Consider the following 15,197-nt stretch of genomic DNA (forward strand, 5'->3'; position numbering starts at 1 on the left):
CACAGCCTGGGGCCGCGTGTGCGCACAGTGCTGAGGCACTTACTGGGACCTAGGCAGTGGCTGCCTTTTTACTAGAGCCGTTAGGATGCTGTTAGTCCAGATTTGCAGAATTTGGTGAAATGAAAGACTTTTGCTGTCACCTGTTAAGTTTATTTCATCTTCCACGTCCTGGTAGTTATCCAAACCAACCCAACCAGGACATTTACTCTGGATTCTCCAGTTTGATAGGTTAATAGTTTTTAAAACATACGTCACAATGGCCCTGTTGCCATTTGCAAGATTTGACTTTATACTGGGGAGACTTTTAAAGCCTGGAGCTGAAAATAATTGTTCAACCCTTCCCTGAATGTTAGTGATTTATGACCCTTTAATTTAACAAAAGTAGCAACAGCTGAGACAAACCACTTATTAGAGGGGCTGGCCCCGTGGCCGAGTGGTTAAGTTCGCGCGCTCCGCTGCAGGCGGCCCAGTGTTTCGTTGGTTTGAATCCTGGGCGTGGACATGGCACTGCTCATCAAACCATGCTGAGGCAGCGTCCCACATGCCACAACTAGAAGGACCCACAACGAAGAACATACAACTATATACCTGGGGGATTTGGGGAGAAAAAGGAAAAAATAAAATCTTTAAAATAAATAAATAAATTAAAAAACCACTTATTAGAGGTAGCATTCCCCTGGCAATTCCATCAGGGAGATAGGCATTGCGATTTCTGGGAGCCCAAGATTTTAACCATAACCAAATATTTCCCCCAAAATGAATTCATTATTTTAAATTCAAAATATACATATTGTTGCTTTACTAAAAAGTGATCAAGAAAAGGGCCAGCCCAGTGGTGTGGCAGTTAAGTTCACATGTTCTACCTCAGTGGCCAAGGGTTGGTTGTTTCGGATCCCAGGTGTGGACCTATTCACTGCTCATCAAGCCATGCTGTGGTAGGCATCCCAGATATAGAGGAAGATAGTCACGGATGTTAGCTCAGGGCCAGTCTTCCTCAACAAAAAGGAGAAGGATTGGCAGCGGATGTTAGCTCAGGGCTAATCTTCCTCCAAAAGAGGGAGCTCAGCGACAAGGCCTTGCATGGTACCCTGTCTTTGCCTTGGCGGGGGGCATTTAGAACCAATCCACACAGAAGGGAAAACCAAACAAAACACAACCTACCAGGAAAATATAACAATTTGTTCCTTTATTTTGCTTTTTTCTGACACTAGATGCAATCTATCATGATTTTTAAGTGGTTTTGGGCTGGTGCCCATCCCATTGTTTTGCCCAGAGAGGCACGCCAGGAATGAGCTGGAAGGAGACACAGGCCCTTCGTGAAGTACCTCAGGACGCTTGTTTGGCGAACAGGAGAAGGAAACTCTGGCCTCCAGAGAGTAAAGCTGCTGGCAGCCTTCCTGCGACTCTCCTCATTGTCTTTTGACTTCCGGGCGTGGCCGTCCCACCATGCAGCCCTCAGCAAGCCATCTGTCTCCATATTTTATTCTCCTCCCTCAAGGCTGACTTGGTAGCTTCTCAGGGAAAAGCAGGTACCAGTAATTTTTCTGTGTTGGGAACTCTGCCTCTTTGTGCAAAGGATTCATTGTTTAGGCTCAAAAGAGGCTTAGGGAAGGACAAGGATCAAAGTCACCTTGACGCGGCAAACCCTAAACACTGAGGCTATTGAAGGCTGGCCCACAGCGAGCATGTGAGCCCTTCCAAGTTAAATATCAATTTGTCAACTGGAGAGAAAACCAGCCATTCTAGTTCCCGGAGACCACCCTATGGCTTGAAATAAGAAGGAACTGGGAGAAATTGAAACTATTTTAAGCTCAGCTTCTGACTTATTTTAGGAAACATTATTGATCATGCTGCAGGGAAACCATGCACCATCTCAGGCGCCAGTACCCACACGTGCCCATGTGAAGAGTTGGCCTGATCTCATGACACAGTCTCTGTGTCCAAAGGGGGCCGTGGCCCAGAGGAAGAATTTGAATTGAGATCGCTCTGTGCTGAAATGAGACAAAGCTTATGAAAAGAGCCTTGTTACAGCTGCCCTGGGAACCGTAACTTAGAAGCGTTTTTGTGCCATTAAAGCCTTTTTAGTAAACGAATTGAGTCACAGCATTCATGACCCTTCTGCATCACTTTAATGTACTTTTCCATCTTCTTCTTAATTAGTCACCGTGCCCTAGAGCACCTTGTTAGAACGTTGCTTTTCCAATCCTAATCTATTTCTCTATGTCGCGTTGATTTCTGTCTCTTGAACCTTCTTCCTCACCTTTCATCTCACCCGAATGAACCAGGGTTCACCGTTGTTCTCTGCATGGGACTTCAGGTCACAGCACAGAATGGTTCTCCACCCTCCCCTCATATGGCAGAGCTCTTTCTAGACACAAATCCTGGAATAGAAAGAAGTGTCCTTTCCCTCAAAGAGATCACACTGTGAATTCATATCCACCGTGCTATGCTCTGTTATGCTCAGATCTCCGCCCTGCTGCTTTCGCAGGCATCCTTTCCTCATTTCTCTCTCTCTTGTTCTCAAGCCCAGGTACGTTGACCAGCAGCTTTTTATTTTGAACTTTACCGATGAGCAATGCCCTATGTTATTCCTGTCTTTCTGTCCCTTCCATACTGTTGTCATCAGGTTTCTGTCTGTTGTTTCTGAATTTTCTGCAACCTTTGAGGTGGGTGGAGAAAGGAGAAGGACAAATCTCCACCACCAGCCGATGTCAAAGAAAAAATTATTCATGACACTTGTTAAAGAAGAATGAAGAAGGCCGACTTCATCCAGGGGGTCTACTGCAGCGGGGTTTTGTAGTAGGGGAGAGAGATTGGGCACGACAAGGACTGTAGGAGATTGAGAGCCAAGGTGCAGGGTCGCGGTCAGCAGGTGGAAGGGGGATTCTGGCGAACTCGACAGAATTCTTGCTGAAGGCAGGCCAGGGTGATAAGATATCAATAGTAGGGGATTTTTCCCTAGACCATCTCAACAGGATTCTTGCTAAAACCGGACTAAATGGGCCAAGGTCAGAGCCCAAGGGTAAGGCCTGGTCAAAAAGAGGACCTAGAGGAGCCTGACTCGAGTTTGGTTAAGGAGAGTCTTTGTCACCAGTCTGAAGTCCACATTTAGTGTTCTTTGTGAATTTTCTTCTTGTTTTCTAACCTCTTTCTTTTCCCTGCGCACATTGAGTAACAGAACAAAAAAGGCCCAAGTGCCTTCATTCATGAGAGTTCAGGGCAGTGAGGCCTCTGGGAAGGCCAGCTTTTCCAGCTCCGGAGAATGGAGAGTCATCTTGGTCTTCAGAATGGAAGAAAGGGATCCTAAAAAAAAAGAAAGGTAGAGTGTTGTCTTCATTTCCTTGGGCTGCCATAACAAATTAACACAAACTGAGGGGCTTAAAACAACAGAAATTTATTCTCTCACAGTTCTGGAGGCTGGAAGTTTGGAATCAAGGTGTTGGCAGGGCCGTGCTCGCTCCAAAGGCTCTAGGGAGAAATCTTTCCTTGCTCCTTCCCTCTTCTGGTGGCTCCAGGCATCCCTTGGCCTATGACAGTATCGCTCCAATCTCTGCCTGTCTTTACATGATCTTCTCCTTGTGTGTCTCTCTGTGTCCTCTTCTTATAAGGACACCAGTCAGGGATTTAGGGGCCATCCTAAATCCAGGATGATTTTGTTTCTAGATCCTTATCTTAGTCCGTTCAGTTTTCTATAACAAAATACCATACACTGGGAGGCTTATAAACCACAGAAATCCATTTCTCACAGTTCTGGAGTCAGAAAGTCCAAAATCAGGGTGCCAGCCTGGCTGGGCTCTGGTGAGGGCCCTCTTCTGTGCTGCAGACAGCCGACTTCTTATATCCTCACATGGTGGAAGGGTCCAGGGAGCTCTGTGGAGTCTCTCTCTTTTTTTTCTTCACCAAAGCCCCAGTACATAGTTGTAGACCCTAGTTGTATGTCCTTCTAGTTCTTCTATGTTGGACGCCGCCTCAGGATGGCTTGATGAGCAGGGTGTAAGTCTGCGCCCAGGATCCAAACCGGCAAACCCCAGGCCACCAAAGCAGAGAGCGCACACTTAACCACTATGCCACCCAGCTGGCCCCTGGAGTCTCTTTCATAAGAGCACTAATCCCATGCATGAGGGCCACCCTAATAACCTAAGCACCTCCCAAAGACCTCACCTCCTGATACCATCACATTGGGCATCAGGTTTCACCATAAGAATTTTGGGGGGACACAAACATTCAGTCCATGGCAATCCTTAGCTAATTATATCTGCAAAGACCCTATCTCCAAATAAGGTCATATTCTGAAGTTCTTAGTGGACATGAATGGGGGTGGAGGGGACACCATTCAATCCACTAGAGGAGTATCCATGCATCTGCTTATAAAGAAGAATCAGCATACACCCTACCCACTCCTGAGTATGTACTCTAGAGAAGTGAAACTTGCGTTCACACAAAAACATGTCCATAAGTGCTTTCAGCAGCTCCATTCATAATTTTCCCAAACTAGAAACAGGGAAATAGATAAACAAATTGCTGTAAATCCACACAATGAAATGCTACTTAGCAATAAAAAGGATGACCTCTGGTTTGCACAACAGGATGAATCTCAAAGGCATTGTACTGAGTGAAAGGAGCCAGTCTCAAAGGATTAAAATGTGTATGATTCCATTTGTATGACGTTCTCAGAAAGACCAAAACTGTAGAGATGGAGAACAGATCAGTGGTTGCCAGGGACTGGGGTGTGGGGAGACTGTGACTATAAATGAGTTTCTTGGGGTGATGGAACTACTCTGTATCTTAATCGTAGTGGTGGTTACAGGAATCCAAACATGTGTTAAAATTCATAGAACTGTACACCCCCAAAAAATCAATAAAAAAATGATTGCTTCAGGGGCAGGGAGTCTAAAATAAAAAACAAAGATCAACATATCTTACTAAAGATATTGAGTTATTTATTCTTGTGAACGATATGGCACTAGATTTTGTGTAGCGTTAATTTAAAATTTTTTGTCTGTCCCATACTAGAAGGATTAGAGGATTAAGATATGTATAACCTTTATGAGTGGTTGCTAATTTCTTTCTTGTACTCGACTACATTTTTCTAGTTGAAAACATCTAGTTCTCGAGAAACTTGAAAAAGAAAAACCCTGGAGGGTGTGCCTTCTATGCTAGTTCAACCATGAAGGGTCCAGACTGAACAATTGTGAAGTCTACCACATGTTTCTCTGTCTTCAGCTGGGAATGACCATTCCATTGATTCCTCAAGCACCTGTCTTGCAAGCCTTCTTGGCAGAGAGTTCTCTTCAAGAGTTTAGTTAACTTAAACGAACACAGAGAAACGTATTCATTGACTGGTGCAAGAAGCAGGCTGGCCTCCTTTCCTGACAACATGAATGCCCTAATTGTTTGAATCAGCTCCCTCAAGGTGGCTTGACATGTGTTGATTCTTTTCTAGTCATGTTTCCTGGCCTTCCAAAGCCCCCACTGGCATCCTTACTCCACTGCCAAGGTGGGAGCTGTCCTCATTCAATTGGGAACTCTATATCCTGCTTGGGAGCCCTGCCAGCTTCCCTTGGTTAGTGTCCGGAGACCTGCAGATAATGTGCAGAAGACCCACAGATGATCTGAGGGAGGCCACCTTACTCCACCACCCGTCTTCATCTCTGATCTGGCTGTCTCCCACCACCTAGAGCTCCACACTTCCTTCGAGAGCTTTACCTGTCCCCACCCCCATCCTCTCCTAACACAACGGCCCCTCCCTAGTGCCACCTAATACACCGTAGGCTTGCTGGGTCATGAGAATATTCCACCCAGTTTATAAACAGTAGTACTGTTTTCTCCCCTCTCACTCCCTGAACCCTTTCTCCTCACAAAGGGGTCCTCACTTTGCCAGCTCACACCCCTAAGAGCTTTACCCCATCCTCCTTCACTGCCTCCTTCCAGGATCCTGTAGCTAGAACACCTGGAAGTTAAACTTAAGCCCAAAGACAGCTTTCGGAAAAGAAGACTCCTTTTGAGTCCCTTCCTCCCATTGTCTATTTGGAGTCCTTTAAAACTCAAACCCATACACTGGAAGGTAAGTGAGCTGGCAACCTAAGGAGAGAGGACAGTGTAAGGAAAACAAAACAGCACAAGAACATTCCACCAGGATCCGCAGAGGCATTCTTTGGAGCTCCCCAGCCCCATCTCTCACCGCTCTCCACCCCGCCAGCAGCTCTGCACAGGTGTCATTACCACCTCATTAGGGATGGAATTTTCTCATACACTGTGGGTGGAAACCTTTGCCTTCAGTTTGCTTTGTGACTCCTGCTGGCTTTGGAAAGACAGTTTTCCCTTCTGCACTGAAGCCCTAATGATATTTTCCACCAGGGAGCATTCTCCAGGGAAGCACTGAGGTTTACCCAGTATCTAAGGCAAAATGGCCTGACCCTGATAGATGAGTTTCCTTTACTCAGCCTTAATACCCACTAAATCCAATGGCGAGTGGAGCATTTGATGAGGATTACATCAAAGCAGTTTACCTCCCACCATATTACCAGATGGGGCTCCAATTTGGCTCCAAGACCAAAGTCGTTTCAGGAGTGGGTCTAGGGCCATCACTTACCCCAGTGCCCCTGGCACCAGCAGACAGTTCTCTGGGCCCCCCCAGACAGAAACTCCAGCAGCCCTAAGTTATACCCCAGGCTCTGATGTCTCTGTGCTACACTGAATGGTGGAGCTGGAATCCCCTTTCCTAATAGCATCAAATGGCCAGTCTTTTGAATCACCTTTGCTAGTTAAATAATGATCCTGGGCCCCGACTACTACCAGCTTTGGTTGAGTTTCCTCCTTGCTGAATTCGGATTGGAGTACTCTTGTCTGAAGCACACCCTTTAGTACATAGTACTTTAGTAACATATAGATTATATCTTATGTGGTTATGTAGCTATGTTGGTTAAATCTTGCACTGAATCTATTCTTCTCTACAAAATCGTAGGCCCCCTTGAGAGTGGACCTTATCTCACACGTTTGAAGAGGTTCAGTGTTGAACATATAAAGTAGTGCTTAATAATTATTTGCTAGTTTATTGATTGCTGGACACCTAGTCTCTTCTCTTCAGAGCACTGTCTTGAAGTAATTCCACCTTTAGAACAAATAGCAGTTACCTAGCTCTCTATTCTGGGGTGGGGAAGGAAGCAGAAATGTTTTCAGAGACCAAAAAAGACCATCCTTTTTTCTTGCTGTCTTAATAGCAATGTGGAAGACAAGCTGCATGCTCTTAGGTTGGATCATAGAACATACATATTTATGAAACAGTCACCATTGAATTGTGTAGGCACAAAAATGTTCCTGGTGAGAATACCAGTAGAGGTAGGGTAATGGAATGATGGTTTTCCTCATCGATAACTTGCACTATTTTTTCCCAGCTGTTGTGCTTTCCCCACCAGGTATGCTGCTGTTAGATAATAATCAATAAACTGTGAACCAACTCTAGCCCCAAACGCCTAATGTACTAATCAGGGACCAGCATCCCTGACCCTCCACCAAACCCATGGCCACTTTGCAAATCCAGAGCATTAAAATGAAAGCATGGTTAAAACAATAATTCTGCTGCCACTTGTCCTTTTCGTTGAACCTATTCTTTGTTGGTGTGTCTTAGCTGATTGCTTTCCCCTGAGACCTCTCCAGTACAGTGAAATAAAGTTAGAAGAAAACAGCGGCTTAGCTGGCGTTCCTTGTCCCTTTAATCATATCTGAAGCATAAAACAAGATGACTGGTAGATTTTCTCAAAATCCCTACTAATCAACCACCCCTCTACCTTGCATCCTTGGTAGCTTGGGCAGATGGCAGGAAGAGAAAATCCACACAGCTACTAAGCTTGGATCATTTTTTTCCCTTCAATTTTTTTTTTTAAATAATAGACTTTATTTTTTAGAGCAGTTTTAGGTTTATGGAAAAATGTGCAGAAAGTACGGAGACTTCCCATCTAGACTTGGATCTTCATCACGAGCATTACTGTTATAGAGAAAGCACTGCGGCTCCCTGCTCCCCAGGCTTGTGGACTTCTGGAAAGCATCTGTACACAGTGCTCTCCCTTGACGGGCTGTAACAAGAGAGATCGCCAAATCTAGAAGCAAAACCAGAGAGATTACAAAATCTAGAAGGACCCTCCTATTGAAGGAAGAAATCTAGTACATTATTAAGACATATTCCCCATTTATCAGTGTACTTCTCCCTTCTAAGTTATAACCACAGGACTTAGCATCTGCCTGTATCAAATATGAGGCATCTCCCCTTCTCCATCCCACCAACCTCAGTGTATACCCTCCTGGGAAAATCTTTTTTAAGAAGGGAGGTACTAATGGGTACAGAATGGTTCACCAAATGGATTTATTACAGTTTTCTTAGCCATTCTTTAATACTGGGATATATAAGCGGTTTTTTTTCTTTCTCTATTTTTTTTCCTTGCCATTACAATAACGTCACAATGAAAATCTTTGTGCATAAAGCTTTTCCTCTATTTAAGATTCTTAGGATAAATTCTCAAAGCTTAAGCTTACTAGGTCAAAGTATATGAAGATTTTAAAGATGCTTGATATTTAATGTTCATAATGCTTTACAAAAAAGGGAAAATTACTTTCTTTTTATTTTGGAATCTATAAGATAGCATTTACTCGAGAGATTTGCCTTATTGTAGTATTGCTCAGTTCATATTAAAAGGATTTTGTTTACTGAGTGTTCATTGCCTGGTGGGGGGGAGGGAGATCAAGAGAGTCAACCGGTTTGGCATTGAAATCCACTCCAGATGATTCGTGGGTGGGCATGTCTCTGATAAATAACCAAAGATGGGAACGTTATTATAGGAGATAAAGGGAAAGTACCACAATTAATTCTCAAACCTAACTCTCATCTCAGAAGATAAATTCTGCCCAATAAACTCCCAAAACCATAAAGGTAAATAGCACCTGTGTCAGGTGCAATCCTGGAGGAGCTTTGGTTTGATGTATCAACAAGGCGCATCTCGTCGTAAAGCTTCTCAGCAGATCTCTTACTCCACCTCAGAGAGCTGGTGGTTGGACCAGAGTTCTGGCAGCTGCTGCCGCTGCCACTAGCAAAACCCAAATGAATAGTTTGGCTAAGCCTCTGTTTGTAACAGTGTTGGCTTAATTCTGGATCATGCCCTAAACTAAGCATGAAGATTAGACTGTTTCACCCCGGCTATGGCCTCTGATTACACTGCATGGTGACCACTGCCACTTCCTGTTTCCCCGCCAACTGCCCTTTGTGCACCACCCAAGCTGACTGGCTGTGGGGTGAAGGGGCAGAGAAGGAACGAGCCAAAGAGCAAGACGTAGGACACTAACGTGACCCAGAGGTCACTCCACACCATGACATTTTAACTGGAAAATTTTCGTGGTCATCTGGGTCACTTGATCTCACCCTTACTGGGCCCAAAGATCTCTTTAATAATCAGATGAAAGTGGTCAAACCCTCTCTCCAGAAAAATGCACCTCCTCAAATTTTGGATACAATCCAGGATATTTTACAACTCCCTGACAGCCATCCATCTCGACTAAGCCTGTTCTTTTGCAGATGAGGATATGGAGACCCAAAGGAGGTGCAGGGTCTTGCCCAGGGTTACACGGAAGAGAAAACTGAATTCAAACTCAGCTCTCCTGATTCCCAGTGTAGGACCCATCAGCCCATACTCTGAGGTTTCCACTCTACATTGAGCCCTATACTGGGAATTATGGAAAGTTAGGATGCTTACAACCAAGGAAATAGAACTCCAGCTCATGAAAGGAAGCTAAAATCTATTAGTAAGCAATATTCCTGCCATAGATTCCTCCTTGGAAAGTAGAAGCTAATGCCTTCCATTAATTCAGCAGGCACTTATTGAGCACCTAAGAGCATCTCCTAAAATCTCTAATCATTGAGAGATTAATTATTTATTAGAAATTAGGGCTCTTTGTAATCTCAAGCCTGTAGAGATTGTTGAGGTCCTCAAAGTGATTTTTTGTGGCTTTGTTCAGGTGGTGGGAACCTCACCTCACCCTGAAACATTTACTGAAAGGTGCTTGGTATTTCTGGGACTTCAATGTGAAAATTGTGTCATATTAATGAAGGGGACCAGAGTTGAACTGAAGGGTAGCTAAGTAGAGTCTACTGCAGCCTTAGCTATTCAGCAAAAGAGCAGAAAAGCACCAAGTCTTTGGAGAGTTCCCAGTAACAGCTCCTCAGGACATACATTTTATAAGTAGCAGGAGGAGAACCAGATTCCCAATTTCATCTTTCTGGAAAGAAGCAGGAAGCACTTTTGACTGATATTGATCTTCTCGGTTGGGTGCCAAGAGGCAGCCTTTTATCCCGGGAGGAGCCCAGTTATGAAGGCTGGAGACTTGCCCTGAATTTGAGCTTCTCTTCTGACTGGCTCTGTGACCTTGCGCAAAGCTCTTTACTTTTTTGAGCCTTGGTTTTCTCATCTGAAAATTAGGAATAACACTACTATCCTGATGATGCAGTTGTTGAGTCAACGTAAGTGACTCCTCTCCCTGGCTTCACAGGCTATTCTTTCTTTTGTAGCAAATACTTTAGTCTGCCTTGTATTTTTGGGAATAGCTTCCCAGTCTGTCTCTCCCACTAGATGGTAACTCTTTCAGGGCAAGAACTTCGCCCTCCTTATCTTTGTAGCCCCCAAAGCTGAGGACAGCACATTTGTGCAGTGAGGGTATCAGTCAGGGCCCCATCAGGAGGCATAAACCATAAAATAGTTTGAACAGGGAAGCGTTATATAAGAAATTAGTAAACTTTGATAGGAGTAACTATAAAGGTGTAAAGAGAACTCTAAAGGGTACCTAAGCTGAGAGAGAATACATGAGGAAGGACAAACTTGGAAGGGGCCCCTCTCCACATCTGTGACTCAGACATCACTGGAGAAGCTGTGGTCATAGCCCACTGGGTGGTGGAGAAGTTTGCTGGATTTCCTGGACCACGGCTGGTCCACAGTTGCTGGTCAGCAGAAAACAGCCCTCTGAGTGCAAGTGAGATGAGACTGGTGGGCAAATGTACAGCGTCAGGGCGCCCCTTCCAAGGCTAAGCTTGGAGTGCATGGTGCCTACATCAGGACGGCCACCGTGAGGGCCAGGGCTGCGAGGTCACCAAGCAACTATGCACTCTGGGCATGCGAGGAGGACAGAGCACTACTGAATGTCTCCACTGACAGGCTCTGCAGCAGGAGTAAGATGCAAACCAGGAAGAGAAGCCCCCTTCTTCCTACCGGGCCCCTCCAGTACATGGCTTAATGTTGTACTCACTGTAAAGGAGAAGTGCAAGCAGGGTCCAGTCCATTATCTCAGAGCAGAAACTAAAGGGCGAGTTTGGAGCTGAGAGGCGATAATGTGATAACTGGTATAATGGCTGATCCAAATGTTTGAATTAAATTAAGAAAAGCCACATAATCTGTCAATAATTCCTTTAATTCCTGTTTATTTCCCCTTCTTTCAGTCCTGTAAATTTTACCACCAATAAATGTCAAACCTCTCCAACTTCTTTTGTAATTTACTGTCTACAGGCTCACTTCCCTCTGGGGTATTCCATTTTGTTTTGTTTTCTTAATGAGGCACATATCTTTCTTCTCTTGGCACACACTTAAAAGAGACATGCAAAAAAAGAAAGAGAAACACTCGTGCAAGCAACATCAGACCCAGTATTAGTTTTCCACTCAAACTTGACCTGGTTTCCCCACCATCTCTCTATTTCATTTCCAAGCAATCCACCTGTCCCTCCCAAACACTTTAGGATTGTCCCAAAAGACTTGACTTCAAGTGGCAATGGAAGGAATCAGAGCTGATCCAAGAACCAGTCTTTCCCTGCCTTTGAGGAAAAAGCCGTGGCCACCTCAGGTCAGACTGGGGAGTTAATCTCCTTGGACAAATCTGAAGAGTCTAGTCTCCAACCATTTTAGAAGAAAATGAGGTGACAGAGCAAACAGCAGACTTGGAGGATAATTACCAGCACAAATATTACTCAGAAGGCATTTGGAAAGGATTAATAGTTTCAACTTGAGAATCAAGCCGAGGAGAGTGTAGCATGTAAAGAGCCTTGGAGATGCTGTCCTGTGGGAGCTCATGTCATTAATAGGCACCAAATTTGTGTCAAGGCAATGTGCTTAGGCATCAACTACCCTGTTCTTCCAAATTATTTCAGTCTCTTCTGAAGAGTCAGATTTAATTAGTGTTAAAGGATGACTCCCCTGCAGGAATTAGCAGTGAGGTGGGAATACAGTTAAGGCTTCCTCCAAGGGTGAAGTGGTTTTGCAAACTTAATCTGTTTACTCTCCTTCAGAAGGGCCGGGAAGACCATCCCTTTAGACCAGAAAAATGGCAATGGGAAAAACTAGAGGAACTTGATCTGCCCACCAAAATTTATATCTATATATCTGGCTGTCTTATGGGCTTTTTTTGCAAGTGATGGACATTCTCGGCCAGTGGAACCTGGAGTAGACTGGCAGAAGCAGTGTCCATCTTTCCAAGCTCCACCTTCTACCCCTATGTGTACTCAGATGATCTAGAATAATACATGTGTTTATCCCTGGGTAATAGGATTGTAGACAATTTTTATTTTCTTCTTTTTGTTTATCTGTATTTTCTGCAATGTGCCTGTATTATTTGTGAAATTAGATGTATAGAAAAATTTTAATGAAAAACCCCACATTTTTCTTCTCTAAATCTTGGGCTATATTATTGCTTTTTGTCTCATATCTAGCCAGACCTTTTCCAGCCTCCTCATGCCCCTGTTCAGACTTACTGCCAAAAATCAGTGTACTTCATTTTTGGAAGAGATTTATTTCTTTACTCTTGAACTTCTAAAAACAGCCCACGTTTTCTTTTACCCCTCACCAAGTGGTGATTGATGCTACAGCTGCCTCTGATGTGACAAAATGTAGGCAGTGAATAAAAGTCTTTCATGATTCTGGCACATTCCGAGGCAGGTGGAAAGCACTAGCCAGGGGCACTGAGCCATGTGAGGATGCTCTGTGGGGTGTCATTCCGCCTCGGGCACCGTGGTGCAACCCGCGGGCATCTCAAGAAGATCATCTGCTATCACTGACCTTTGATATGCTGCTCTGCTCTTTCAGATTTTTGACAATGAAGCCAAAGACCTAGAGAGAGAAGTTTGCTTTATTGATATTGCCTGCGATGAAATTCCAGAACGTTACTACAAAGAATCTGAGGTAAGCAGTAGATGAGATGACATGTGGAAGAGATTCATTCATTCAACAAATACTTACTAAGTGCGTCCTAACCTGGGAGACTTCCGTCTGTCTTTGTGTTGGCTCAGTTTGGTTTGACATCTTGCTGGATTCTTTAATGCAGGTCTCAAAATTAAGTCCCTACTCCTCAGGGCACGTCATTGGCCCTGGCTGCCATTCAATTCAATTTAATCTACTTGTCTTCTCAACTCTGCCATCATTCTGGATGGCAAAATATTCACAAGGCTTGAACCATCCAACACCCTGGCCTCTCTAAAAGAAACAGCAGCCCCCTCTGGCGTCCTCTTTTGCCAGGTCTCTGCACAGCCAGTCTCCCCATCTGCCTGCTCTGTGAGGGCAGAGGCTGGGTTTTATTTGTGTCTTTGGGGTCTAACACAAAGAAAATGCTCAATCCATCCTTTCTGAATGAATACCGAAGCTTTGACAGCTCATCTCAGCACGAAACCTTGCTCTCAAGACAAGAAGCGCCTTCACGACGGCTTCTCCTGTTTTCATCTTGACTGAGAATAAATTTAAGAGAATATCTTTCTCTACAGCTTCCACCCTACCGCTGTTTGCCTTGGTCCGCCCTTTTCATTTCACTGTTGGTGTAAGTCACCATTTCTGTCCCGTTAGTATTTTATTAATGGCTGCTGACAGCACTTGGGTGACCCCCTTGTAAATAACAGCCCAGCCCTGCAACCGCAACAGATGCAGGCTATTTTTGTTGTTTAGCAACATGCAACCAATCACAAGATGTTTGGACTCAGGGCCCCAGACTCATCCTTGAGCCGTAACACACGGACCTTGAAACTCTTCTCTCAGGTTCATTAAGGCCGATTTAAGACATAGTAAATAAACTCATTAAAAAGGAATTCCACCGTTACACAAACTGGCCTGCCAGTACGGTTCAGATTGTTTTGCCTCTGCATTTTAGGTTTTGTTTGCGTATAAAAGTCTAACCTGATCTTAGCAAATGCTTGGCTGCTTAATTGCAGCCGTGCGCTCTGCAGCTGCTGTCCATTGAAGGAGCGGGGAGAGGCTGATGTGAATTACTCTCAGTTTGACTCAGAGGCTGAGCTTTTTAACGTATTCAGTTTACACTATGCTCTGCAGCCAACCACACTTGTGAATTTTCAGAAAAACAAAATGAAATGCTCTCTGCCTAACCGTGGACCCGCTGAAGAGAATAAACGTGGTCTCCCCTTCTCTCACTCTGTGGAGACACTTAAAGGTTTCATATCAAGTCCACCAATACTTATGGGGCCTCCGTCATGTGCAGAGCATCATGCAAGACATTGGGTAAAGCTGATGCCCCATTGCCCCTTGGGCCTGGGGGGGCCACTGTCCTACCTGGGTGTCCTGGCCTCCTTGGAAGCTCTGGGCCTTCCAGGAAAGCAGTGTTGCCAGAACACTCTGAACTAATTTCACTTGTCCTCTGAGGGCTTTGGTGTAGTCCTGTGTGGTACTTCAGGAGTTCCCTCCTGATTCTGTAAAAGTCTTGGGGCAAATATGGGATACTACTGACATCACCAAGTGTCATTTCTAGTCAGCAGGTGGCTGACTCATCTCCCTGCACTTTGTGCTCCCAAGAACCACCACTGGAAAGTTTCGTGTCATTTACACAGACACTCAAGAGCTTTTTCTTTGTGCCCCACAGTCATTCATTTCCCTGGGTCATACAGTATTCTTTTCTGGATGCAGTTTGACCAAGGAAATGAGAGGTGAATTGTCATTCATTCAATAAATATTTACTGAGTACTCATTGAGTGTCACATACAATATGAAGACACGGACATGGCAATGAGCAGAAGAGACACTGAGGGTCCCTTCCCTCAGAACACTTCCAATCTAGCAGGGGAGCCAAACAATAAAGAAATAATTACATAGGTACCTATGGAGTTAAAAGTTGCAAATGCCAGAAGGAAGTGAGCAGGAAGGGACCACGATAGGAGAACTGAATTTAAGAGGATAGGA

At 44.5% G+C, this 15,197-nt stretch overlaps 1 protein-coding gene across 1 annotated transcript in view; it reads left to right on the plus strand.

Annotated features, from left to right (window-relative positions):
- Positions 1-15,197, plus strand: part of PITPNC1 (phosphatidylinositol transfer protein cytoplasmic 1) — a 230,632-nt gene that overhangs the window by 176,934 nt on the left and 38,501 nt on the right. The window contains exon 6 of the mRNA NM_001163878.1: positions 13,107-13,202. Coding sequence (NP_001157350.1) covers positions 13,107-13,202 — 96 coding nt within the window. The remainder of the gene's footprint in view (positions 1-13,106; positions 13,203-15,197) is intronic.

This window comes from Equus caballus, chromosome 11 (genome assembly GCF_041296265.1).
Source record: "Equus caballus isolate H_3958 breed thoroughbred chromosome 11, TB-T2T, whole genome shotgun sequence".
Classification (NCBI taxonomy): Eukaryota; Metazoa; Chordata; class Mammalia; order Perissodactyla; family Equidae; genus Equus; species Equus caballus.